Source organism: Lynx canadensis, chromosome A1 (genome assembly GCF_007474595.2).
Source record: "Lynx canadensis isolate LIC74 chromosome A1, mLynCan4.pri.v2, whole genome shotgun sequence".
Lineage (NCBI taxonomy): Eukaryota > Metazoa > Chordata > Mammalia > Carnivora > Felidae > Lynx > Lynx canadensis.
The window spans coordinates 239,708,743-239,734,576 of record NC_044303.2 but is presented as its reverse complement, the minus strand read 5'-3'; the positions used below and the strand labels follow the sequence as shown (position 1 = coordinate 239,734,576).

Here is a 25,834-nt window from a genome sequence, read left to right as displayed (position 1 = left end):
CTCCTGGCAAGGGCGCCAGCCCAGACCTCCCAGAAGCTGGAGGAGGCCCTGCCCGGGTCCAGGTCCACTTCTAGCCCGTGGGGGCCTCTCTGCAGGTGGCTCCGAGGAACTCCCAGGGTCAGGCCTCGGGGGGGGGGGGGGGGGGCACATCTGGTCCCCTGGGACCCATTCTGGCCCACAGAGTCCGGCTGGCGGCCCTATCCCAGCACCTAGACTCCGGATGCGGGAGACCTTAGGGCGGGGCCGTCACAGCGGCGTCTCCTCCTGCTCCAGCGCGTGCGGCGGCGCGTGGCACGAAGGCGGCAGGGACGAGAGCTTGAGCAGCGCGGGGCGGCGGCGCGCGCGGGGCCGCTGGAACGAGCGCCGGCTGTGCACGCGACGCGCCGCCGCCGAGCGCGCGTGCGCGCCCGGCAGTCCACGGCGCTCCGGCCCCGCCCCCGGCTCGCGGTCGGGGGGCGCGGTGGGCGGGGCCTCGGCGGGCGGGGCCTCGGCGGGCGGGCCCTCGGTGGGCGGGCCCTCGGCGGGAGGGGCGGGGCTCGGGGCGTGCGGCCACTGGGACCGCGCGGGGAGCGGGGGCTTCTCGGCGGCGGGAGGGGACGAGCGTCCGGTCAGCGGCACGTCGGAGCCCGTGTCACCTGCGGGAGGAGACGGCGTGAGCGCAGAGGGCACCTGGCAGGGGCCCTCGGGGAGGATCGGGGGCACGGGGTGGGAAGGGGAGACCCGGAGGCTGCGCTGGGCGGGCTCCCCGCCCCATCCCAGACCGTCAGGCCTTCGGCACTAACTGCGGGTAGGGGGCCATCGCCAACCCTCCAAGTTGACTGCTGGCGCCCCCACACCTGGAGGCTGCCACGTCCCCTCAACGGGCACGTGAATCACAGGGACCCTCCAGCCCACGCCGTGGAACCTTCCCTCTAATCTTCCAGGATGGCTGTGCAGCCAGGAGGGTCCCCAACAGACCCAGCCCGACCCCCACCCCCACTACCTGAGAGGTTCCGGGGCACTTTCAGGCCACGCCCTGGCCGTGTAGCCAGCACGGTCCACAGTGACAGGGTCGGCTGAGGACCTGACCCTGCAGCCCCTCGGCAGGTGCCTGTTCTGCAGGAAGGTGCTCAGTGTAAAGCCCACCCCAGACACAGCTACCCTGCCCAGGAAGTGGTCCTAGCCACGTGGCTTCTCCGGACTCCGGTGTCCTGCTCCAGGGACAAGCAGGGCTCAAGGAAGAGAGAGGGGAAGGTTAGGAGGTTCAGAGGCAGAAGCCAGGAAAAAGCAGGGACTCTGCCCACGTGGCCTCTCCCACAAGCTCACTTGGAGTCCCCAGTGGCATACGTCCCTGAAGAAATCTCAGCTTGTGCGTAAAGCAAATACCGCACCAGGCAGGGATTTGCTAGAACACTCTACAGTGAGGGGTGGACTGCCGCTCCCCCGCCGGACTGGTAGACGCCCCCGTCCACGTGTCCACAGGAGACAGAAACAGGACTTTCCTGCCCTCCTGAGTGAGAGCCCCTCGGGTACCGGCTCCTGTTTCCTGTCTCCTCCCAGGTGGCCACCAGACACCAGAAGGAAATGTGGAATGAGCCCGAACCCTGCAGAGGGGCTGAATCCCTTTCCCTGTGGACAGTAGAGCGAGGACAGCACCTTCTAGGCACCCAGCAAGGAAGCCGGAACACCTGCACTTAGCTGCACCTGCCTACCACCCTTGCCTTGCCCCCTCACACCCCGTCTTCACCCCTGCCCCCGCCTTCTCTGCCCTCCTCTCCCGGTCTTCTCTGCTGGTCTGGTCGGTGGGCTCACCGGCTGTGTGGCCGGCCCCTCCGCTGCCTGTGCCCTTTCCCTGAGTTCTTGAGATGCTGAAGGGGGCCTGTTGCTCTCCTCCACTCACTTCTGTCGCACGGGCTTTAAGCAAAGCCCTGGGGCCTTTAGGGACAAAAGTGTGTTCCCCTTCCCACGCGACCCCCGTCCCGCCTCCACAACCCCCCCCCATGCTTAGGCCCCTCTGAGATCATGACTTAGATTCGTGGGCTGAGCACATGGGTTAAAGAGATCTTGAAACAGCTCTGGATCCTGACATCTCAGTTGGAGGAGCTGAGACTCAGACGATCTCCTAAGAAACATGCGGCTGGAAAAGAGGCTTAGAAGGAGGAAGAAAGCTTCTGGAGAGTCTGCAGACGTTCAGGTTCAGAGCAAGAGAGGCGGCCGGCTGAGGGAGAGGAGCTGAGGAAAGAGCAGGCGTCAGGGGGGGTGGGGGGGGGAGTTACATGTGCGTGGACTCAGGGAGGGTCGTGCGGGGCTGCTCCTCGGGGGCGTCGGCCTGCAGAAAGGAGTCCACGGACTTGCTGCTGAGGCGGAAGGGTGCCAGGCGGTGGAAGTTGCCCGGCGAGCAGGGGATCTGCACACGGGCCCTCTGGGAGGGCACCACAGTCTCCCCTGGCGACAGCCAGGGTGGCACCCTGGAGAGGGTGCTCGGGTCCTCATCCGGGGAGAACACGGGGTTGTCAATCCCTAGGAGAAAGGGCGGCAGCTGGTCAGCTCCCCAGGCGAAGCCGGGGCAGCAGGGAGGGGGGGTGCCACCCTGGGGTCACACACCAGCGCGTCCTGCAGCCAGCACCTGGAAGGTTACCTGGAAGGTCTCGGGTTCTATGCTCTGCATCCCATGCCGTCCCTCTACACGTGGCAGGCGGGGCAAGTGCCGGCTCCCTTCTCCGGAGCAGAGAACCCCGCCTGCCACTCACACCCCACATGGGCCCAGAAGTCCCCATCCAATGACCAGTGATCATGCTCACTTCTGGGACCTGAGGAGGGCCAGCCCGCCTGCCCCTCACCTGAGGGGGAGTCTGTCGCCGTGGTGTCCTGTGTGACATTTGCCAGGAACTCGATCCCTCCACCCATTTCAGCACCGTAGTCTGGGGCCTCCTCTGGGTCTGAAAGTTCCAAATCTGGTGGCAAGAGAAGGCAGCAGGAGGGAAGTGGGCTGGGTGCACAGACGCCCCCATTTAGTGCCCTTGACTGACACCCTGACCAGCTTGCAGAGTGCCCCGAGGGTTGTCATTAGCCACCTCCTCTGGGTAGCTTGCTGGGTGGCAGTGCCCGGGTGGCCAAGCCAGCACAGGGCTGTACGAAGCAAAACCACACGAAGAGGTTTTCCCTCCTACGCCGGGGCCGCGGTGGGTGCCACCCCTCTGCCCCGGCCCCTCCTCCCCAGCCAGCCTGGCCTTTTGGAGGACAGAGCACCCTGGAGAAGGGGGCCTACTCGGGGGGGGGGTGGCACTAACTTCTTGTGGCTACAACATGAGTGGAGACTGGGACAGGGGATGTGGAGCCCACCTGAAGGGCGCCGCCCAGCGGAGTGGCTGGGGCCCTAACGGCAGCTCCTTACCCGAGGCAGGACAGGCAGGACCCTGCGGGCAGGGAAGGGTCCCCCTGGCAGGACGGTGCTCCGTATACCTCTCCCGCCCCATCACACGCCCCTGCGTCCCCGCTGGTGAGCGCTTTGCTGTGGCCCCAGCCAGTACCTTTCTCCTTAATGGTGAAATTGTGCACGGGGCTCTCCATGGGCAGTTTCCCATTGGGAATGCTGCTATTTCTCTGAGAAACAAAAGGAAAACTGTTAGCAGGTGTGGGCACAGCGACACCAGGACCCCGACTGCCCCAGCCGTTCCGGGGCGAGGCCCCGCTGGGGCCGCCTGGAGCCGTCCAGGGCCACTCCTGCTCTGTGAGGGGGCTACAGAGGTGAGTGGTGCAGAGTCTCTGCCCAGGCCTGTCCCTGGGGGATGCCCTGGTGTGAGCCCACGGTCCCTCTGCCAACAGCCCCGTGCCTGCCGCCCTCACCCGCTTCTGGGCACGTTCCCTCTTGTACAGCTTCGCTGCCTTCTTGTTCTGATTGATCCCAAGCTTGGCCGACTTGAAGGATTCCAGGCGCTTCCGCATGGTCCTGTGGAAGATCTCCTTGTCCTGCTTCTCGTCTTCGTTCGGAGTTAGCTCGTGCCGGCTGTAGAGATGCTTGTACTGGGGGAGGGGCAGCCGGGCGGTCACAGTGGGGACACCTTGCATGGCTGGGTGCCCCCTGCAAAGCCAGCCAGACAGAACTGGGGACGTGAGGGCCCAGGCTGAGCCCCCCCACCTCCTGCCAGCTATCTGGGCCTGAGTGTTCTCTGCACTCAGGACCAGGACCCCCGTGCCAGGGTGAGGACCCCACCCCGGGCTCGGCACACCCACCTCCTGCCGGGGCTTGTACAGGTACTGCTGCAGCGTGTGGTGAGTGGCCATGTCCTCTGTGTCACGGATGCTCCTCCTTCTCTGCTCCAGGGACTGCATATCCAGGCACACGGCGCTGACGTTCTCCCTCCTACACGGGGGTCACAGTGATCGCCCGCCCTCCCGGCCCCTCACCCATAAGCCCGGACACCTCCAGCCTCCTGGAAGGCCCGTCCTGGGAGTCTTCTCCCTCAGGGTTTCAGCCAGACCCCAAGAGGACTCCCCACCCTCCCCCGGGGCTCCCTGACCCCCTAACTCAGCCCAGCCCAGCACCTGCACACCGGCTGACGAAGCCCCGGCCAAGCAGCACAGCCCGGCACAGGAGGGAGGTCCCAAGTCCAGGACCCGTGTGGGGGCGGCCAGGGATGGGGCTTCAGCCCCAAACCTCCGCCCTGCCAGCTTCCTCTTCTCTTAGTCTCACACCAGGGCAGACACTAACCTTACTGCAAGTGTACCTGTGCAGGGGAAACTCGTGGCACCCGTGTCCACACCCTGCGCTCCTCTCTGCGCCCCTCCCTGGGGTCCAGTGCACACCCCATTTACACTCTCAGCTGCCTCAAGACGCCCACTGGCCAGTGTGTGCCCAGAGGGGCCCTGCTGCCTGTGACTAGGAGAGCCTGGGAAGTGCAGGTCAGGGGAGATCGCCGCCCACGGCAGCCTCCAGGGTCGTGGCGGGAGGTGCCCAGGTGAGGGGTGGCTTCTGGAAGAAGCCCGTGTAAATGTGGGCACGTACAGGAGATAGGAGACAGAGGCCTCCACAGTTGAGGGCCGCGGTGTGCTGAAGTCCACGTTGACCATGTTGTCAGTGCTGGGGGAGCGGATGAAGGCCAGGGACCCACGGCGTTCTCCCTGCGGGGAGGAGGCAGACTGTGCCAGCCCACACCGTGGAGTGCCTGGAGGCCAGACAACCACCAGCCTCTGGAGAGCTCAGGCCGCAGGTAAGGGCTCGCTTGAGCCGAGTGGTTGGTGGCTGGTGGCTTGAAAAACTAAAGACAGAAGCAAGTGTGAAGAACCCAGCCCCTCAGCGAGCACGGCGCACCAGGGAACGCCGCGGCTCCCCACAGGACTGGGGATGTGTCCCTTGTCCCCACTGGGGGTCCCAACCAGCTGCCCTCAGTTACCCCAGAAGGGAACCCCCAGGCCTCTGTCCAGAATTGAATCAGATCAAAACTACGTACAGCAGAGCCCTACATGAATGAAAGTCAAAAACAGCCACTCTCCTTGGGTAGGAGTGTGGAGCCCTGTGCCAAGGGGGCCACAGAGAGAAAGCAAGGGCCCCTTAGGGAGGGCATGGGGCTGTGAGGGCACCAGAGTGAGGGGCTGACGTGGCCGTGCAGGAGACTCAGAGGCACAGCCCAGGAGGACACATCACCCCTGCTGTGACCTGAGCCGGCAGAGCCAGGCCTGACCAGGGAGGAGCCCACGTCACGGGCCAGGGGCACTCAGTGTGCTGGGCAGCAGGGGCCCTGACAGCAGCCTGCACATCCCACGTGGGGGCTGGGGGCCTTGGAGTGTCCAAGGGACATAGGACTTGGCCAGAAGAGAGGGACAGCCCCTCCTGCCAGTCCCACCAGGCTCTAGGCCACGAAGGCCTCTGCAGTCCCACCAGGCAGAGGTTCGTGCTCTTAACTTTCCCAGCCCAGGGTCAGAGGTGCAGACAGACGATGGCCTTGTCCCTGCTGGTGCCTGGAGCTTCTGGGTTGGGATTTCGGGGGGACCAGGGTCGGCACTAGCCCAGTGGGCGGTGTAGAGGCCCTTCCTTTTCCTCATCTCCCTGTGTCCCTGCCCCTCTCTGTCTTGTGGTGACCCCAGGCTGTGCTGGGGTGTCAGGCTATATATTTGGGGTGGACAAGCCCACTGGAGGACTCACTTTCCGCTCCGAAGGGACAGGTGCTTCCAGGGCTCTGGCTGTGCCCTCCGTGTGAGGTCCGTGGGGTTTGCCAAGGTGGCCCCGTCCCTCCAGATGAAAATGCGGACCCCTAGCTCACCAGGCTCTGTGTAGGCCTGAGCTGATGAGATGCCCGTGACCTCGGGGCCTAAGGGCCATGTGTGTGGACACACATGGGGCAAAGGCAGCTGGGTGATCAACACAATGGCCAAGACATGGTCACACGTGTGCACTGAGAAGCCAGGAAGCATGTGGCCACTGGGGAGGGGGGGCGGGACGAGTGGGATTTGACCTGAGCCCTGCCATGACCGAGTCACTTGGACACATCCTGTACTGACCAAGTGGCTGTGAGTTGGCACAGGGCACGTGGCATCAGAAACAGCAAGATCCGGAGCGTCACCGTGCAGCAGGGCTAGTCCCTAACCCCCCACATGCTCCCGAGCCCGCTCGTTTTCCCCACACCCTGGACGCACCCACCAGCCACCGGTTGGTGGGGAGCTTTCTCTGGCCCATCAGCCTCAGGGACACGGGAGCGGACTCATTTGCCTGCGGAAGGCAGGGGTTCTGTGGGTGCAGGAGGGTCCTGCTTACCTGCAGGGCCGGGGGATGTGGAGACCACCTCAGAACCACAGCCTGTTACCAGGCATGTCCCATGTTGACCCCACAGGACTCAAGACCTCCTTGCTGCATTCCCCTTTGTGCGCATGCGCGTACGTGGATGAGCGCGTGTAGGCACGCATGTGCATGTCTGTGTGCACTATGTGGGGGTGGAGGAGTCCCGACTCCATAATGCCCTACCTGGCCTCAGACCTCAGACCCACCAGGCGTCCTGCAGGGAGCTGTAGGAGAGGGCTCTGTGCCCCAGCTCCCACAGCCATTCTCAGGGCTTTGCGCCATGAACATGTCAACCCCCGCACGGGGCTGCCTGGGCCTCAGGGTGCAGACAGACGTGCATGTGAGGTTCAGGCCCACTGCCCTAGACCCCATGGCTGGCCACATCCCATGTCTGCGTGTTGTTTTAGCCCCCAACCCAACAAAGAGAACAGACAGAATGTTCTGGTACCTCAGCCACATAGCTAATGGCATCTTTCAAGTTGAGTTCGTGGAAAACATTCAGAATCCGATCTCGTGACTTCTGTGCCGACCTTCTCATAAGGATTTTGCTAAGGAATTTCCTATCGAAATTGGACCACCTGGGGGGTCAAATCAACACAGATGTTAACACTTGGGAGGATCGTGGGACCCTGGCAGCATGTGGGGGCAGGGAGTAGCGGGCCCCCTCTCCCACTCCCAGACCTGTAATGGACGTGGTCTCCCAGGAGCTGAGACCTGGGAGATTCCCACCCCTCCCCTCCGAAATTTATTTACGGTAACAACCTTGAGGGTGAGATTTAAAATAAGAGGAATAACCCTCAGGGGCTCTATTTCCCCATCAGTGTTCTTCCTGTCAGAACATAGAATTCTGAATTCTGTTCTCTCATTCGATACAATATTGCAACGTTTTCCACCTGACGGTTACCTAACACTCTGGAAAGGGTAGGGCAGGCTGAGGACAGGGCTCTGGGGCCCTGGCTACAGTGAGAGGGACATATTTTACCTGCAGAGGGACTGGCTAGAGCAGGAGGACCCTCTGAGCTCCCACACTTAGAGAGAACCAGGCTGGCCAGAAGGAGGCTTTAAATCCAGCACAATTAGAATACTGGCCAGTGGTCTGGGGCAGAAGAGGGTGTGGCCAGGCCAGAATTGCAGAGGAACATCTGGCTGAGGTCCAGTGGGCCTTGAGCTAGACATTGAGGGGGAGGGGTTGCCCGAGGAGGCGAGGTCTGGGGGGGGGGGCAGTCCCAAGGGGAGGGCGCTGCAGGAGGAGGGGTCCTGGGGGAGAAGGATCCCAGAGGGAGAGGGGTTTCAGGGGGAGGAGGAGTCCTAGGGCATTCGGGGGTCAAGGGGGTGGGGTTCCTGGGAAACAGGAGTCCCAGGAGAAGGGGGTCTCAGACGATTTGGCAAGTATCCTTGTTCTTCAGTCAGCCAGTGCTTTGTGAGGTTGGTTTATGGGGAATGTCAGCCGCCCTTTCTACCCTGTGGGTCCTCCAGTTAAAACTGAGGGCAGAGACAAATGTGCCTCCAAATTTCCCCATTTCAGTCCAACCAGGGGCACCTAAAGCCACTTACTTATCTCTGAGATAGTTGTGTCCAATTTGCCCTGATATGTCCTCGATGGCAGAGAGGATGTGGTCAAAAGCCTTTCACAGGAAAGAGAAGTGGGCTGGCATCACTCGAAGGGCTACCCCTGCCTTGCCCTGCCTCGCCCCTGCCCCCCCTCCCCCACCCCAGTCCCCTACCCGGCCATGCAGCTTCTCATTGAGTTTGGGTTCCCGGTGCTGGCTCCTTTTCACCTTCAGCCACTGCACCAGGGGCTTGATGGTCAGGCCCTGGAAGACAGGTACTGACCCAGACGGCGGGCAGGCTCCCGCCCAGGGCCCACCCTGGCCCACGGCACCCCCAGTGTGTGAACCCGTACTTGTACCCCCTCCACAGGCACACGGGGTGAAATGGGCCGCCCTTATCCACAGACCTGACCTGCTCGGAGGGTCCCCCGATCAGCTCCTTAGACTTCCCAAAAGCAAGGAGAAGTGGGACACCTTCCTGGGCGTGTCTGGTCAATAAAACCCTAACTGGGGCTTCGTTAACCAGCGGCAGCACAGGAAGAACATTTTCAGGCCAAATCGTGCTGCGTCCCCTGTGGGGCCACATGAAAACCTACAAAACGTCTCCTAGTTACTAAAATTACAAAAACCAATTAGGGCCTGGAGGCTGGAGAGGCTAGAAACAGAGCGCCCCGCTGGCGTGGAGAGGTCGGGGGCGCGGCGGCCGCGTGCCCTCCACCCTACCTGGAAGACGACCGTGAAGAAGACCACGATGATGGTGGTGCTGACGAAGAGGTTCCGCTCCTTCACCTTCTGCTCGTCCAGAAGGACGACCAGAGCGAAGGCCACGGCCCCGCGCAGGCCGCCGTAGGACATGACCACCTGGTCTATGATTTCCAGCTGCACCATCCGGTACCGGTTCAGGACCCAGGTCTGCAGGACCACACCTGCGGGCGGGGAGCGCACTGAGCTCCGGGCTCCTCGAGGGCCTCAGGCCAGTGGCAGCCACCGCCCTGGGGGCACAACATGTGGGACTCCCCTCCAAGGGCAGTGACGGTGACAGGTTCTGTCCCGGGCAAGGGGTCAGGGAAACTGCACGCTGTAGCCCTACTCTCCCCAAACCCTCTTGTCCGCACCAGTGCTCTCTCCTGGCCACAGGTCCAACCTGCCGCTGGGGATACTCCGCACCCCGCATTTGTGGCTGGAAGCTGCTCCCCACAGCTCTGGGAATTCGCAGGTGTCCCTGTGACCGGGCTGCAACACTGAGGCCTTGTGCTCTTGCCTCCAGGACCAGGACACTGCTCTGCTCTGTCAGCCGCTCCCCGGAGCCCTCAGGCCCTGGTGAGCTCAGGCAGAGTGGGTGGTGGCCTCGCCCCGGCACCGCACACCGGGGAGTGGCAACCAGGGCCGGAGCAGGCAGGGGGGCTCCTGCCTCACATGAGCCTCAATCTGCTCATCAGTGACTGCATCCGCAATGAGTCCTCAGGAAACCAGATGGATTCCTCTAGGTTCTAGAACCTTCCACCCTGACCCCCAGCTATTCTAACTCCATCTCAAGGTGCCGAAGCCATGACAAAGCCTGGAGTTTCGATGAAGATAACCCACGGCCTGGCCGTGGTGAGGCTCCCCAGCAGCTCCCAGACCCGCCGCTCACCGGGCAAGAGGGCTGTGCTCGAACACCACGTGCCTGGTTTCCACAGCCGGGCCCCAGCGCCTGCCCCCACTGTGCCCAGCGTCCCTCAGTCATCCCCCCTGCCCCCCATGTGCTCCCGCCCCCATATTCCCACCCCCCCATCTCCCCCGCATCCCTGTCATCGCCCCCCACCCCCTCCCCCCTCCCTGGTCCCCACCATCCCCCAGCGTCCTCACCAATGGCCCGGTACACGGAGATGAAGACCAGTGTCAGGAGCACAAAGGCCGTGTTCCACTTCCAGATGCGGGGGTTCACGGCTGAGATGCCCAGGAACATGAAGATGATGGTCTCTGCCCCACTGGCCAGCATCTTCATGGTGTAGCGCACGGTGGTGGCTGACTGTTCCGAGATGTTGGCCTTCACGTACTTCTGACAGCAGATGCCGCAGAAGGTGATGCTGGAGGCGGGACGGGCACACAGTGAGGCTGGGGGCTGAGACTCTGGCCCGTGTCTGGGCACATGCCCACCCTACTGGTCGGCGTGCTCGGCTCTGCTTAGGACCGGGTGCAGTCCCGGCCCCCGACGCCCCAAGATCTGAACCCTGAGCTACCCAGTGGGCTGCCTCAGCGTCTGTCCTCAGCCCGGCGGTGGCTGGCTCTGGGGGGAGGTGCCAGGGCAGATTCGGGTCATGGGGGTGCCAGCCAGCCTCCCACCCAGAGCATCCGGAAGGGGCTGCGTGTAGGCAGAGCTCACGGACAATTCTGTGGAAACACCAACTCCTTATTTAAAACCTGAATAGACCAGATTCTTCACCCCCACAGTGCCTTCTCACCCCTTAGAGGGAAGCGGGCCAGGCGGATGGGGGCTGGGAAGAGACCCACAAGGTTGTGCCCCAGGAGGGAGGGGCCCCTCTCCCTCCACCCGCCACCCCCCCTCCCCCTCCCAGGCACAGCTGCTTGGCTGTGCTGTGGGTGGGCCCTGCCCTACCCCTGCACACCAGCACGGCCCGTGGCCCACGAGCTGTGTGGCTCTGGCGCTCTGGGCCGTGGGAGCGAGGGGGACTCACGCCAGGATGGCCGACAGTGACAGCATCTCGGAGGTGAGGTAGGACAGGTAGGAGATGACGAAGACGAAGCCGGGCTCGATGATGCGCACGTGCTTGGTGAAGCGGGTCACCAGCGACAGCAGGAAGGCGAAGACGACCCCCACAAGCGTGCCCCCCAGGCTCACCACGAAGAAGGACACTGCGGGGCCGAGGACACTGGCTGAGCCGCCTGAAAGGCCCTTTGTGGCCGGGCGTGGCTGGCCCCTGCGTGTGGGCACGGCCGACCGGCTGTCCTTCCAGACCATTCCTTTCATCGTGGGTTGCCTGGTAACCCCCACAGAGGCGCCAATAACTCAGCAAACAAGCGTCCAATTCTCCCCCTGAGAGGCCACCAGGCACGTGGAGAGCTGGGAGGCCTGGCTCCCCTCCCCCATCATGGAGAAAGCCCGACAAGGGGGCCTTGGGCAGGGCTGTCCCTGCACCCCTGATACAGCCAAGCTGTCATTGTCCCTGCCCAGAGGAACGTTTCTCCAGAACCACCCAGGACACCAGGGCCCATGTCCTCCAACCAGACATTCTGGTGGGCCTAACGGGGCTGCAGCCCTTGCCTCCCCAGGGTGGCAGGACCCAACAAAATTGTTTTCATAAAACACGTTGGGGACAGGAGGGATGGCCACCGAGACTTTTCCCACACAGGCTGTGGGTCCCAGGGGCAGGCCTGGTGTCAAAGCCTGGAGGTGGTCCACATGCTGGAGAAGAGACGTGGCCCCCACATTCCCCAGGTGTGCGGACCCACCAGCCACACACCTATGCCTTTCACGCAATCCACGCCAGTCACCTTGTCACCACCCAGCGTCACGAAAGATTCGAACACGTTGTAGAGGACCTGGGGGGACAGAGAGGCAAGCATGACATCGGGCCGGACCTCGGCCAGTGCTCACCTGATCTCAGGCCTCGGGCCTTGAGGACTTGGTCTGGGTCAAGCAGGCCATGGTGGCCTGTTCAGGAAACAAAAAATCGCCGGGAGGAAATCATCACAGAGCATCACAGAAAAGAAGACGAAGGCCAAAGACGAGCCAGCGGGTGGGATACGAGAGGCAGAAGAACATTCTAGAGGGAACTAGAACCTTTACGAGCAAACGTCGTCCTTTCCTACTATCAGCAAAGCAGGGGTGACCACAAATTTAACCCGCTACATTTAATTCTGTTTCATGTTCCAAGATGAAGCCAGAGTTTCTTTTTTAGTGACTCTGCTGTTGCGTTAACTCCCAATTATAGGATCACACCCCTTGGTGTCTTTGCATGTTGACGTTTAAACCTCATTCCACCAAGATGTTGCAGATGAAAGGCTCAGGAAGGGCATGCGAGGCCACAGCCGTGGAGGCTGTGCTGTGTGTCCTATGCTGAGCCCTCCACACCCAGGGGCCGAGGGTAGGACGCAGGTTCCTGGGGAAACAGCTGGTCTCTGAGTCCCAAGCCTGAACCCTCCAGGTCTGCTCAAGGGGACAGAGGACCCCAAAAGGCGGGGTGTGGAGCTGTTTCTACAACAGGAGGCGCACAACAGGCCTGATGACTCTCGGGTGCTGGGCAGAGTGTGGGCACACAGCCACCAAGGGTGCTGGGGGCTGGACCACAGCCTGGGTGCCTCCATGGAGACGCAGGTGGGAGGGGAGACGAGGCTCAAGCCAGCTGTAAGTGGAGAGCTCCGTGGCTCAGCCATGAGTTAGAGCTTCTCCAGAGAAACGGAGCCACGGCACAGAGCAGCCCAGCCTCGGAGGAGCTGTGTCTTATATTTCTGATTAAGTTTGAAATTAATTCTCAAATTCCCCGAGAACGTCTTATCTGCTACAGAAGAAATCTGGTGCAGCACAAGCTTAGGGTCTGTCCCTCTCCTGAACCCTGAAGGAACACGGAGAGGGAGAATTTCTTAGGCCACAGGTACTTTTAGAGCAAGAGGGACCTTCACGTCCTGCTGTGTCTGCAAAGCCCTCGGGGAGAGGCGACAGGCTGGTGGGGCTGGCCCAGAGCAGGTGCTCGGAGATGCAGCACGCGACTGACCTGTGCAGGGAAGGCGCTCCGTGCGTGCCTCCACCTTACCCGTAACGCACTTGCACAGAGGTAGCGGCCCAGTTTCGGGCTGGGTTTCGACAACTCCGTGCTGGCCACTGTGATGCTGAGACAGTGCTCCCACATTTCATGAACCTTCTGTTCACTTTACGGATCTGTTGTGGCCTCACACCCTGACCGAGAGTCCTCCCGCCCCTGCCCACCCACCCCGGCCCCGCCGAGCTCCCGGGCTCTGCCTCCTTCCTGGAGACCGAGGCGCTTCATGGGTACGGTCAGCGCTCGATCGCCTTCCCTCCTAGGTTCTGGCGAGATCTCACTGTTTGTCTCTTTAGTGGCTCCCTTAGGGAAATCAGGGCCGGGGGCATCGACTCTGGACCCGGAGTTAGAGGCGTCCCGCTCTGGCAACTGGTGGTGGGGTTGGCAGTGAGGTGTTATCAAGACGGGAGAAGAGTGTTCGAAGAACCGATTGAACAGGCAGTCATTCGGAGTTGGGAGGAAGTGAGAGAGGGGACAGCATGCGATGGGGCTGCGGGGGAAACCTCCTCCAGTCAGAGCGGTGGGGGGCGGGGGGCAGAGGGAGAGCACCCCCCACACCCATCTCAGGCTTCTCGCGGCACCTCCTCAAGGCTGATTTCTCCGCCCACAGCACCGAGGCCCTGGGGCCGCCCAGCACCCGCTCACCACAGTGACGGCATCGTTCAGCAGTGACTCCCCAAAGACGATGATGAATAGGACCTCGTTGACGTGCACCTCCTCAAACACAGCCAGGACGGCCACCGGGTCCACGGCGGCTATCAGGCTCCCGAACAGGAGGAAATCCAGCAGCCCGACCTTCAGGTCTCCTGCAGGACAGGCAGGGCCGTCAAGGAGAGCCCTTCGGGGCCCGGCTGGGCGAGGACCTCTGAGCCCCGCACACCGACTCCCCTGGCCTTCTCGGGGGCTTCTTCAGGCTTCCGTCCTCCTGACTGCCGGCTTAGAAGCCTCTCAGATGGGACTCCCTCTTGGGCCTGGGGCTGGCTGGTTGTGGAACCTGGGTCAGAGCTGCCTGCCTGCCTCCCATGGGCTCCCACAGCCTTCAGGAAAGGCTGGTCTCACCCCCATTGGGGACTGACTGCCCCTCGTTCTTCCCTTCATCCACCCTGGGGCCTGCTTACTCCCTCCTGGGGGGCCCACCGGGAGGCTGCTGTGAGCAGATGAAGGACCTGGGGGGCTCGGCCATGCACAGCATGGGATCAGACCCCTGCCCTGGGCCGTCTGCGGTCCAGGGTTAGGGCTCGAAAGGGGGTCAGGGGCTCAACAGGCATGGGAGAAAGGCTTCCCTGGAAAGTGATGTCTCCGCCCAGATGAGAGCCACCAGGACCCAGCCTGGGGGGACGTGATGGAAGGGGGCAGGGGAGGGGCAGGCCTCACAGGGTCCTGGGGGCCACAACTGGCCTGGGGAAATCCTGGGGGACTCCAGTAGGAGGGGCCACCAGGGAGGTTTGAGGGACAAGAAGGGAGACGAGGGCTCAGGGTGGGGCGGGGGCGGGGGGGGGGGTAGGAAGGGACCTTGGAGGAGCAGGTCCTCAGAGTGAGCTCAGCTCTGCTTCTTGAAATGGCCCAGTGGGTTCCTGGTGCCCTTGGGGGCAAGGGTCGTGCTGAGATGCACTTTCCAACATTCCAACATCTCAGTCTCCAAAGCGGCACCAGGCCGCACTCACAGCCGCACGGCAGTCCGCACCGGACACACAACCTCTGGGACCCGAGGACGGTTGCCTCATCCCGGCTCTGTCCGGGACTCACACCTGCTCTCAGCTGGGCTGCTCCAAGGACGGCCTTGTCCGGGAGCCTTCCTGGCACTGAGCCGCCTTCCCGGCCTGAATGCACTGAACCAGACCTCAGGCCTGGAGGGTATCGGGAAGGCCCACGTGGGTGGGGAGACACAGAGGCCATGCGTGGGCTGGACCGCTACCCCTCCAGGCACTTGGGCCCTCTCCAGGTCTAGGACAGGGCTTCCGCAGGAGCCCAGCTCTCCCTTAGGGCCACGCAGGGCCCCCTGGAAGGTTGTCTCCTCGGAGAGACGTGGCCCTGGAGGGAGCTCCCCGTGAGCTCTGAAAACCCGGCAGCCTGGCTCCAGAGTCTGTGTCCCGAAGAAGTGGCAGGTGTTAGAACCAGCTTCCAAAGGGTTTAAAATGTGCCTTCTGAAATGGGAATCGTAGGGATTGCTTTTCTACCTCCAGGCACTGTTGGTGAGGCAGAGGTGAGAACACAGTCCCTCCTGGCTTCAGACACAGGGGCTCCACACGCACATTCCACATTTTGGGGCCGTCCCGTCTTTAAACGCCTCCTGGCTCGTGGGTCTCTCACTGTCTAAGGGCCCAGACAGACCCGGTGGTACATTCTGGAAGCCAGCCACTCCAAGCAGGAAGTGTCCCGGGGCCAGCCTGCTCTCCTCCCTGGGGCAACAGTCTACCACCCACCGGCCCTCTCTGACTGCCTGAAGCCTCTGCTGGGCCTAGCCCCGGCTGGCCCGTCCAGACACCCATCCAAGATGCCCACTGCCAGCCCTACCTATGGCCTGGCCTAGGGTGACTTTTCCTCAGAGGGGTGCCCCGGCCATTGGACTACAGAGACCGATTGGTCCCTGCCTCCCCAGCTCCTCAGATGCCTTGCTCCGGGTGTCTAGGGACAGGATAGGCTCATTGGCCCCTGGGTGCTGTTCTGATCTGTGACTTTGGCTGATGCCTAGCCTTGACCGGCTGCATCCTGAGGACTGAACACAGGTCCCCTTAGGGACTCCTGCTCTAAACCCCGGGACTCTCCCCTGTGTCCAGTGGCTAGAGATGGCCCTGCCATCCTAGATGTACCCAACCACCTCGAGGCATCACCAGTAAATGCACCCGGGGCTTACTCACCTCCAGGGCCCGGCCAGACGTGTTTGGCCGCATGTCAACCTTAGGGGGTTTCTCTGGGCTGAGCCTGGAGGCGGTGCCAGATGGCAGTGGGGGCTCCAGGAAGCACACGTGCTCCCCATGGGGTGAGGACAAAGTCCCAAGGTGACAAATGGGACAGGTGAGGTGACTCTTCCCGTCAGGGGACCTTTGGCCTCTCTTTCTCAATGCATGTCCTTTGTCATCAAGGTTTCGAGGCCTTGATCCACACAAGGAATGCTGTGCAAGGCTGTTCCTTCAGCCGGACGGAAACCACCGATCCGGGCCCGTCCCTGGGAGTCTGGTTCGGCAGGTGGTGGTGTTTGGGGCCTGTGGTGCCAGCACCCACTTCTCGTCGGTCGCCCCCAGTGCCGGACGCTAACCCTGTAGACCCATGATGCAAGCGGCCAGCCACAGCGGCCCCGGAACGGGCAGCGTCTAGGGCTGCGCGCACATCCGCGCAAGGCCTCAGCTGAGCCCCTGGCCTCACCTGTTCCAGTTTCCCAGGCAGATAATGGCCAGCTCCCGGGTGGGTGGGGCGCACCTCGGCCGCACGCCAGGGCTGGATTAAGTAACCCAGACCGCGGGAGACGCTGGCAGGGGCAGGAGGGGCACCGGTGACCGTGCAGAAGCTGGCGCGGCTTTTCTTGCAGGTGGGGTGGGGGCGCCCGGGCCGCCGCTGCCCAGGTGGGTGTCTACCAGGCTCCACAACCGGCCTCTGCCCAAGGGGCCTTCTCCTCCCTCTCCCTGGAGGCTTGCTGGCAGGGGAGTGAGGCCCGCCCCCACCTCCTTGCTGAGGGGGAGGGACCGCAGCTTGGCCGACTCACCCACCCCACCCACCCGCCAGCCTGGTTGGACGGGGCGTCATTCCCAGGCAGGACACGAACCTCAGCCTGGGGTTGCCTGGACAGGCTCTTGTTCATTCATTAAACCTTACTGTAAACATGCCAAGCGGGTTAAGTGGACCCACCGGTGACATCTGTCACCCCAACCACTCATCCCCTTTTTGGGTCTGTGTTCTGTACCGAGCGTTGTTAAGTGGAGTGCCCAGAGCCTGCTCCCGCAGAGCCCAGCCCAAGGACCCCGCACCGGGGACCCCACCCCGAGGACCCCCCTGCAGACGGCATGCCCACTCACCCATCAGGCCGCTGAGGAAGACGCCGTAGAGGGACAGCCCGGTGGTGGCCGCATTCCACACGGTGCCCACGACGGCGTACAGGAGGATGGTGCCCAGGTTGCCAAAGAAGAGCCGGTTGGGCATGAAGTAGCCGGCGTCCAGCACGATGGGGGGCAGCAGGTAGAAGAAGAAGACAGTGGGGGTGAGTGTGAAGGAGGCGATGTGGTCGGCCGCCCAGACGATGCCGCCCAGCACCAGGCCCAGCACGATGAGCAGTGCACTCTCGGGGACGACGCTGGTGACCTTGTGTGACAGGTGGAAGCCTGCGGGGGAGGGGGGCCGTCAGGGGCGCCGGGACCCCTCCGAGCGAAGCCTCTGGTCCAGGGCCACCGCGGGCCCCTCCCACACGGGCAGATTTCATTCTGGAAACGCAGTGGGCTCTGGGGCTGACGGAGACCAGAAGCAGCTCTCCCTGTTCACGCCTGGGAGTGGGGGCTGCCTGGTGGCTCTGTGGACAGGCCGGCCTCCTGGGAGGGGCTGTCCCAGCCCACAGGACAGACACAGGCCTGGGAAGTGAGGCTCCACGTCTGCGTCTGTGGACGCTTCCCTCCGGCCCCACTCATGTGGCCAGGAGGCCCTGCCAGTCCACTGTCGACTGCTGTCCCCTCGGGACCTGGCCCCTGGGACACCCTCCTCAGGGTCTCCTTGCCTTTGAGGGGTGGGTCTGGGGCAGACAGAGACTCCCATGACAGTCGGGCTGCAGGGGGCGGCTCCTGAGCCCAGGGCACCCTCATCCCAGGCCCCGCGTGGCCCGTCCCCTCATCCCTCCATGTTGCCTCACCCAGCTTGTCTCAAGGTGCTGGAGCCTGAAGTGCGGCTGCCTTTAACCTGCCCTGGTGGGACTCGGGGGGCTCCGGAGGACCCCTGCTGACAGCCGGCTGCCTGGGCCCCGTGGCCCATCACCCTTGCAAAGACCTTAGGGTGCAGAGGCCTGTACTCTGAGTGAGGCAGGCTCACAGACCTCCCAGGGCCCTTTTCTCCTTCTATTGAGTTTGTTCTCTTTTAAGACTCAGAGAAAAGGTTAGAAGAATTCCTAGGATGTGTTCCAGGTGGCAGCAGCTGCCTGGCCAGTGAAGCTCCCCATCCGGGCTTCCGCTGCCCCTGGACCGTGCCACTCTGTCCACCCCAGGCACCACCTCCCTGCTGTCCGTGCCCCCTCCCCTCTCCCCCCGAGTCTGTGGAAACCTCTCAGACCTTCTGGTTCCACCAGCCTCTCGCTCTAAGGTCTCCTACCCTTGGTCAATGATCTCTCAGGTCTGACAATGGGTGTTGACCCATGAAAATCCTCTTTACAATTTCCCCGTTTTGCCGTCCTCGCTGGAGCGCCCGTCTTACTGAGATTGTGTTGGCCCTTTTCTGGGAGGTTGAGCTCTGTGGGGACTTCCCTTCCATTTCTTGGGTCACATTTTACCCCAGGTGTCCTCCCCCTTCTCTTTCCTACAACATCGTATGGCCGCCAGCTGCTTCTTCGCCCTATTCGTGCCTGACCTCACTTTATACGCACTCACGGCGCAGGGCAACTTTCTGATTGCGGCTTCTGCCTCATATGGGCTCACGTGAGCTAGAGTTTGGGGCGGGATGTTGCTGTCCTTGTCCTGTGGTCTGGGCGCCCTCCTGGGACCCTCGTTCCGTGCTCTCAGCTGGCATCATGTTGGCAGCCAGGGCCGGGCCTTCTGGGCTTCTGCGCTTCCGGCCACCCAGCCCAGGCACGAGGGAGGGTGACAGTTTCAACCAGCCAAGGCCTCTGGTTGTTGGGAATTCTTGGTGAGAGAGGCCAGCCCTGCAGGCGGGCTCTCCCCATGCCCGTGACCCCTTCCAGAAGGCAGCTGCACTGTAATGAGCTAATTAAACGGAAGACTTGATTGACTCTTAAGTGGCAATTTGCTGGTGGTTCAGCTATTAAGCATATAATGGGCATTTTAGGAGCCAGTAAGCCGAGTTCCTGTGGGGGAAATGCCCTGTGGTCACTGGCCCGAACTGCAGGGACGCAGTCAGGGATGTGGCTCCCAGTCAGGCTGAGTCACCACAGGCAGACCCCTTCTTCCCGCATCAGGTCACTGTGAAAAATCCCTGACTCTAGGGTGGACGCTCAAGGCACAGCCATGGCCTCTGCTGCAACCCCACGGGGGGGGGGGGGGGGGGCTGGGCCTCTGGGAAGTGGGGAGGGAGAGAGGGAGGGGGAGCAGGAACTGAGAGGCACATGCCTCACCACGGCCACCAGAAAACCCAGCACCCGGCGTGCTCAAGTGGGCTTGGCCACCAAGACTCCAGTGGAAGGTGGAAAGACCCGATGCCCTCTCAACCCTTGTTTGCTACACCTCGTTAGAGAAGGATCCAGCAAAGGCAAATCTGAGCAGTGACCCAACGACCTCCTCAGGACCCACAGCTCGGGGCCTCCACATCTGGCCTGGCCCAGAGCCTGAGCCATGACCACGGAGAAAGGCCCTGCGTCCTAAGGCCATGTGCCAACAGGGTGGCTGTGACCTTGGGAAACGATTAGGTGGTGCAAACTTCCGCCTCAAAATCCCACGGCATTTTCTGGGGAAAAGCCAAACCTCATAGGCCGGACAGGCAGGGAACGTCTGAGCCTTTGAGGAGCCCACGGAGCTGGCTTTCCCATGTGCCCTGCCGAGGGAGAGGGCAGACAGCGATTCAGGATGTGCAGCAGCCATGCTGTGCTGACCCCGGGCCCAGCCACGGGCAGAAAAGCTTTGCAGAAAGCGGCTCCCCACATGCCTCGAACACTGGAGAAGCAGCAGCTCAGCGGCGTAAACCCCAGCTCGGCAAATATTTGAGCTGCTAATGCAGGCAGGGCACGTGGTGCGTACTCCTAGGACTGACAAGACAGAGTGACAAGAACAGTAGAGGACAAAATCAAAGTGCACCAAGATGCACAGACTACGGGGAGCTGAGTGAGGCCGGGCCCGGAGCTCCCCTGCCGAGGCCGGTCCCTTCCGACCAGGGGACGTTAATGAAGCAACTCCCAAACCCACAGGTAACTGATTGCCGAGGCCGGGAGAGTTACAGCTAATTAAGCACGAACGGCCTGGCTGCAGGGTGGTAACCACAGGGGACACACACTTTTCATTCTCATTACAAACCCTCTGACTGATGTTAAAGGTCAGGAGGCGCCGGCCTGCCAGCCAGCCATTTCTGGAGCAGGCCCTGGACAGAGTGGGTGCCGAGGCCCCCGGGAAGGTCATCGCTGACGTGTGTCACGCCCCCTCGGGATGCAGCTGGGTACCCAGGGCCTGGGGTCAGGCCCTACGTGGCCACAGCCTCCAAGGATCTCTCAGCAAGATTCAGCTGAGTCCACGCAAATGCAACAGCACAGTAAATCCTTTGGTTTTACTTTAACGCGCACGAGCCTTGGTCAATTAAACGCTGCCCGACAAAATAACCAGACCAAGCAGTGGAAACATTCCCAGAGAGAATGAGAAGCACTGGGAGTACACAGGGGACCCCCTTCGCCTGGGGGCAGGCGTGGAGGGGCTGGGCCCGAAATATCACACAGTCGGGTCCACACACAGGTGCTCAGAGACACAGGTGGGCGCACACAGACGCACACACGCACACGCGCACACCCCCCGCACGTGACTCCCCCAGCACTCACTCCACAGACGAGCGTGAGGTTCCTCCCGCGCTTTCCTAGGACGGGACTGGCTCTGAGCCCCTCCCCACCACGCACGGGGAGAGGCACAGACCCCCCTCTCTGACCTCCATGCTACCTCAAGAGGCACCAAGGTATGAGTTAGTTACAGCAAATGTGTCAGCTGCCAAGCCCAGGGCAGGAGCCGGAGATATTTATAGTGTCCTCAAATATTACCTAGCTGACCCCACACCTCCTGCCTGCTAGGATGTTCCAGATGAGTGCTCAGAGTTGTTGTCAGACAGGCCTGGCCTCTCCCGAGGGAGGGTCTGTTTCCGGGACCCTGAGTAGAGCTTCGAGAGCAAAGGAGGCCTCTCAGGATTGGCCCTTCCGCTCACAAGCCACGAGACACTTTAGACATTGCGTGCCTGCAAAACTCAAGCAAACTTTGTCAATTTTTAAATTAAAAAACGAAAATTGTTAATAGCTTCCTAGGAAAGCATCAGATTCTTTCATTTGGAGCCGTCGTGAACAGAAGTGAGGACAGAAGGAAGGCTGGGCCCCAGCCAGCTTCAAGCACTGAGCCCAAGCGTGCATGTCCGAGCTGAAGGCGTGCGGGGACCGGAGCTGGAGCCGGAGCCCAGCGAGCACCAGGACGACATTCACAGCAGCGTCCTTGTCCCCGAGCAACCCCCTCCTTCTCAGCCCTCCTGGGCCAGACTGCTCCTGTGGAAGTCCACATTAAAGGGTGCCATGCTTAAGCTTTGCTTTCTTATGCCTTCATGACTGGCTCTAAACTAAATAAAAGTTTGGGAGCAGGATCTGTGACAATTATACCTTCGGGGCCGGGCACTGGTGGGGTAGCAAGCACCATTGTACCAACTGTCCCTAGGGAACAACCACGAACTCTGGAAGAAACATGTCAAATAGCAACTTAGGCACTGAGGAGAGACGGAGAGAAGGCAGACACTGGCGGGCTCCAAACCTTGAGGGAAAGGGCGGCAATGGGCGAGTTCCCTGTTTTCTTTTTTGTTTTCGTTTTCCTGACTTCCCTGTTTTTTATGGCTTTTTCCAGAGAGCAGATCCCAGCTGGGGTTGTCCAGAGCAGTTTTACTAAAACTACCAGTTTTAACTAAAACTGTAGCCTTACTGGGCTGAGAAAGCGGAGGGCAGAGATGACGGTGACCACGGCAGCTGGGCAGCGAGAGGCCAACATTCTATGTGTGAACTCTTCCCAAATTCCTGGCTGATCCTTGAATTACACACGAGGGAGGCAGGTACCAACCTCCTGTCACCACAGGGAGACCTCTTTGGAGTCTCAGTCCATTCCTGGTCAAATGACAGCACAGCACCAACCACCACCACAGAAATCAAGGCTCTCCAGAGGAGCACAGCGGAATACAGAGTCTCTACAACGTATGAGCTATAGTCCTGGAAACAATCCCTAATTACCAGACACATGAAGACACAGGAGAATGGGACCCAGACATCACTGGGGATCTCAAGGTGATCCAGACATTGGAATTAGCAGACAAGGGTTTAAAAAAAACTACTGTAACTATGCTTAAGGGTGTAAAGGAAGATATACTTGTAATGAATAAAAAACTAGTACATCTCAGTAGAGAAAAGGAGTTGGCGATTTGTTTTCAATAAGAGCCAGATAGCAAATTGCTTAGGCGTGTAGGTTCTGTGGTCTGTTCGGCAGTTAGTCAGCTTGGCCGCTGCATCACAAAAACAGCCATAACACCCACGAGCAGCTGTGCTCCAAGAAAACTTGATTTACAAAACCAGGTGGCCAGCCCACGGGACATAGTCTGCTGACCCCTGACATAAAAGAAACCTGAAAGAACCAAATGGAAGTTCCAGAATCGAAGAGTTCAATATCTGAAATAAGAGATTCAATAGACAGACCTGACAGCAGACAGAGAGAGGAGAGACAGTGAACTCGAAGTTAGATGAGTGGACACTGTCCAGCATAAAGAACAAAGATGAGAAAGATAAAAACGTGAACAGAGCATCAGCCGCCAGTGGGACAGTGTCGGAAGGTCCAATACGTGTGTAAGTGGAGTCCTGGAAGGCCAGGAGACAGAGGAGGGGTGGGGAAAATCTGAAAAGAGAACGGCCCAAATGTCGCCTATCTGGCGAAAGACATACATTTGCAGATCTGAGAAGTCCCTCAGATTGGATTTCTATCTGATTTCTATTTCTATCGATCGGTCTTCAAGTGAAGTTGGAGTAAGTGTGAGAAAGGCTGAGGGTCCAGGGAGAAGCAGTGGGGGCGGTGGGGCGCCTGGAGGACATGAGATGGGCACCTGGGGCTTGGGGAGGGCTGGGGACGGGGCTGGGGCCAGGAGAGGACCTCAGAAGAGGAAGGGCGGGGGGCCGCCCCAGCCTGGGCTGCGTAGAGCCCCACGGATCAAGCTGGCGGTACCGATCCGATGGCACACAGGGCGTGACTGCTGCAGGACGCCGGTGGCCCGGTCACGGAGACCCTGTTTAACAAAATGGCTCGCGGAACTGCAGCTGCAACGGCAGGAGGAAGAAAGGGTCCACATCAGAGCCACACAGATCCCCGCGCCGGCACCACGGACGGACCCCCAGCTCTGCTCAGGGTGTGACGGGCCACCGGGCCCCGTGTACCTGGTGCCTCCGCCTCCACAGGACCTGCGGCCCCGGAGGCTTCACAGACCAGAAAGGCGTTGTTCCTCAGAGCTTTCCGCTTCAAGGACATGGAAAGTTAGTCTTGGCCTGGTGGTTGCCTGGAGGCTCGGAGATTGACCTTGATGGTCACACTCGTTGTAAAATCCACCAGACAAAGATGCAAAGATGCTTCACTCTGGGGTGGGGCTGGGGGGCCGCGAGGGGCCCTCGAAAGGCTCCAAGGATTTTATGAACGGGTTCTCTGTGGGGGAGCAGGTGTAGGTCTCACTGACCTTTTACCCCTTCGTGTGAAAATTCCAGCGAGGCTATTTTCTCTGAGGACATCTTTGGTGCAGATAATGTGTGGGCAGCGTCCCAAGGTGTCGTAAACCGAGCCTGTGCCCACTCACGTGGCTGCTGTGTCGCCACGGTCACCACTATCAGGGCGTTCCTAGCTCCGTCCCCTGAGGCTGGGACTTTGTCATGGGCCGCTGCCCGGACACAGAGCAGCAGGAAATGGTGGGGACTATTGACTCTTGATATGGACGTGGTGCTGCAGGAGGGTGAAGGGCTCCCCAAGGTGGGAAGGCCACGGGGCGGCTGCCGGCCGGGAGGGCCCCGCTGAGGAGAGCAGCACTGACACATGCCAGCTGTTCCCGGAGGCACATGGAGCCTCGGGGACATCCTTCAAGAGGACAGGCACAGCCTGCTGAGTGGCCTGGCCAGGTGCTGCCCCTGCGGACCCCTCGTGCCCGGTTCCCCACGGAGCAGTGCCTCCACGGTTTCTGCATGTGTGAGGGCTTTCTGTTCCGAGGGACCTGTCCTGCCACTTCTCGAGCTATGATTATCTTATCCCTCCAGACTCGATTTCCTCAAGGTCAGATGACAGTCTAGACCCTTCTGGGAAGTTGGACGATGACAATCAGATTCTCACAAGGAAGGTGGACTGAGTGCGTCTTCCCCAAGCCTGACGAAAACAAAAGGGGAAAAGGGGGGAGGGTGGGTGTCACTCATTGTCTTTATTTTTCATTTTTTGGCCAAAAGGAAGGAGAGATACGAAGACACTGGCACCCTGTGTCTCATCCACCGCAGCCCACGCTCCCACATACATGGGCCTGGCCCAGGCCGGCTACTGGGGGTGTCTTGGGCACAAAACCCACAGCTGAATCACAGGAAGCACAGTCAAGCGAGCGAGGGAAAGTTCGAATATCACCATCGCTATCCACACCGACGAAAGGAGGGTCGCACCCTTGATAAGAAAGTACATCCAGAGATTTCAAACCTCTTTTCAAATATGAGAGCAGAAGTACTTGACAGAAGACTTGAGGGGACAGAGATAGAGGGAAAAGACAAGGACACAAAACACAGGAGAGGAAACCTAAAAGGGGAAGAACAAGGGACGATCGGGAGACGAGAGCAGAGGAGACGGGCACTGACCCGACAGCCACAAACACCCTGGGCGCACAGGGCTCCAGGGACTCTGTCTCCAGGGACTCAGCATGATGGCCAGTTGGATCCCACCCCCAAAGTCGGGAGGAGAGGGAGGAGACCCCACACGAGGGAGGAGGCTGGGGGGGGAAGAGGGAGGAGACCCCACATGAGGGAGGAGGCTGGGGGAGGAGAGGGAGGAGGCTGGGGGGGAGAGGGAGGAGGCTGGGGGAGGAGAGGGAGGAGGCTGGGGGGGAGAGGGAGGAGGCTGGGAGGGGAGAGGGAGGAGACCCCACACGAGGGAGGAGGCTGGGGGGAGAGGGAGGAGACCACACATGAGAGAGGAGGCTGGGGGGGAGAGGGAGGAGTCTGGGGGAGGAGAGGGAGGAGGCTGGGGGGGAAGAGGGAGGAGACCCCACACGAGGGAGGAGGCTGGGGGGGAGAGGGAGGAGACCCCACACGAGGGAGGAGGCTGGGGGGGAGAGGGAGGAGACCCCACACGAGGGAGGAGGCTGGGGGGGAGAGGGAGGAGACCCCACACGAGGGAGGAGGCTGGGGGGGGAGGGAGGAGACCCCACACGAGGGAGGAGGCTGGGGGGGAGAGGGAGGAGACCCCACACGAGGGAGGAGGCTGGGAGGGGAGAGGGAGGAGACCCCACATGAGGGAGGAGGCTGGGGGGGGGGGGAGGAGGCTGGGGGGGAGAGGGAGGAGTCTGGGGGAGGAGAGAGAGGAGGCTGGGGGGGAAGAGGGAGGAGGCTGGGGGGGAGAGGGAGGAGGCTGGGGGGGAAGAGGGAGGAGGCTGGGGGGGGAGAGGGAGGAGCCTGGGGGAGGAGAGGGAGGAGGCTGGGGGGGAAGAGGGAGGAGACCCCACACGAGGGAGGAGGCTGGGGGGGAGAGGGAGGAGACCCCACACGAGGGAGGAGGCTGGGAGGGGAGAGGGAGGAGACCCCACATGAGGGAGGAGGCTGGGGGGGAGAGGGAGGAGGCTGGGGGGGGAGAGGGAGGAGGCTGGGGGGGAAGAGGGAGGAGGCTGGGGGGGGAGAGGGAGGAGTCTGGGGGAGG

At 61.5% G+C, this 25,834-nt stretch overlaps 1 protein-coding gene across 2 annotated transcripts in view; it reads right to left on the bottom strand.

Moving 5' to 3' along the window:
* Window positions 1–577: 577 nt before the first annotated feature.
* SLC9A3 (solute carrier family 9 member A3) overlaps window positions 578–25,834 on the bottom strand; it is a 41,922-nt gene continuing 16,665 nt past the window's right edge. The window contains exons 2-17 of one of the 2 annotated variants that reach the window (XM_030333316.1): window positions 17,075–17,377; window positions 13,710–13,870; window positions 11,769–11,847; window positions 10,983–11,160; window positions 10,153–10,373; window positions 9,028–9,230; window positions 8,479–8,568; window positions 8,309–8,379; window positions 7,203–7,332; window positions 4,985–5,100; window positions 4,213–4,342; window positions 3,826–4,002; window positions 3,510–3,582; window positions 2,820–2,933; window positions 2,256–2,499; window positions 578–635 (exon numbers count right to left, since the gene is read on the bottom strand). In XM_030333316.1, the coding sequence (XP_030189176.1) occupies window positions 632–635; window positions 2,256–2,499; window positions 2,820–2,933; window positions 3,510–3,582; window positions 3,826–4,002; window positions 4,213–4,342; window positions 4,985–5,100; window positions 7,203–7,332; window positions 8,309–8,379; window positions 8,479–8,568; window positions 9,028–9,230; window positions 10,153–10,373; window positions 10,983–11,160; window positions 11,769–11,847; window positions 13,710–13,870; window positions 17,075–17,377 (2,294 nt within the window). In that variant the 3' untranslated portion in view covers window positions 578–631. Of the gene's footprint in view, window positions 636–1,990; window positions 2,500–2,819; window positions 2,934–3,509; window positions 3,583–3,825; window positions 4,003–4,212; window positions 4,343–4,984; window positions 5,101–7,202; window positions 7,333–8,308; window positions 8,380–8,478; window positions 8,569–9,027; window positions 9,231–10,152; window positions 10,374–10,982; window positions 11,161–11,768; window positions 11,848–13,709; window positions 13,871–17,074; window positions 17,378–25,834 lie in introns of those variants that run through there. The other variant, XM_030333308.1, reaches the window with a different exon arrangement.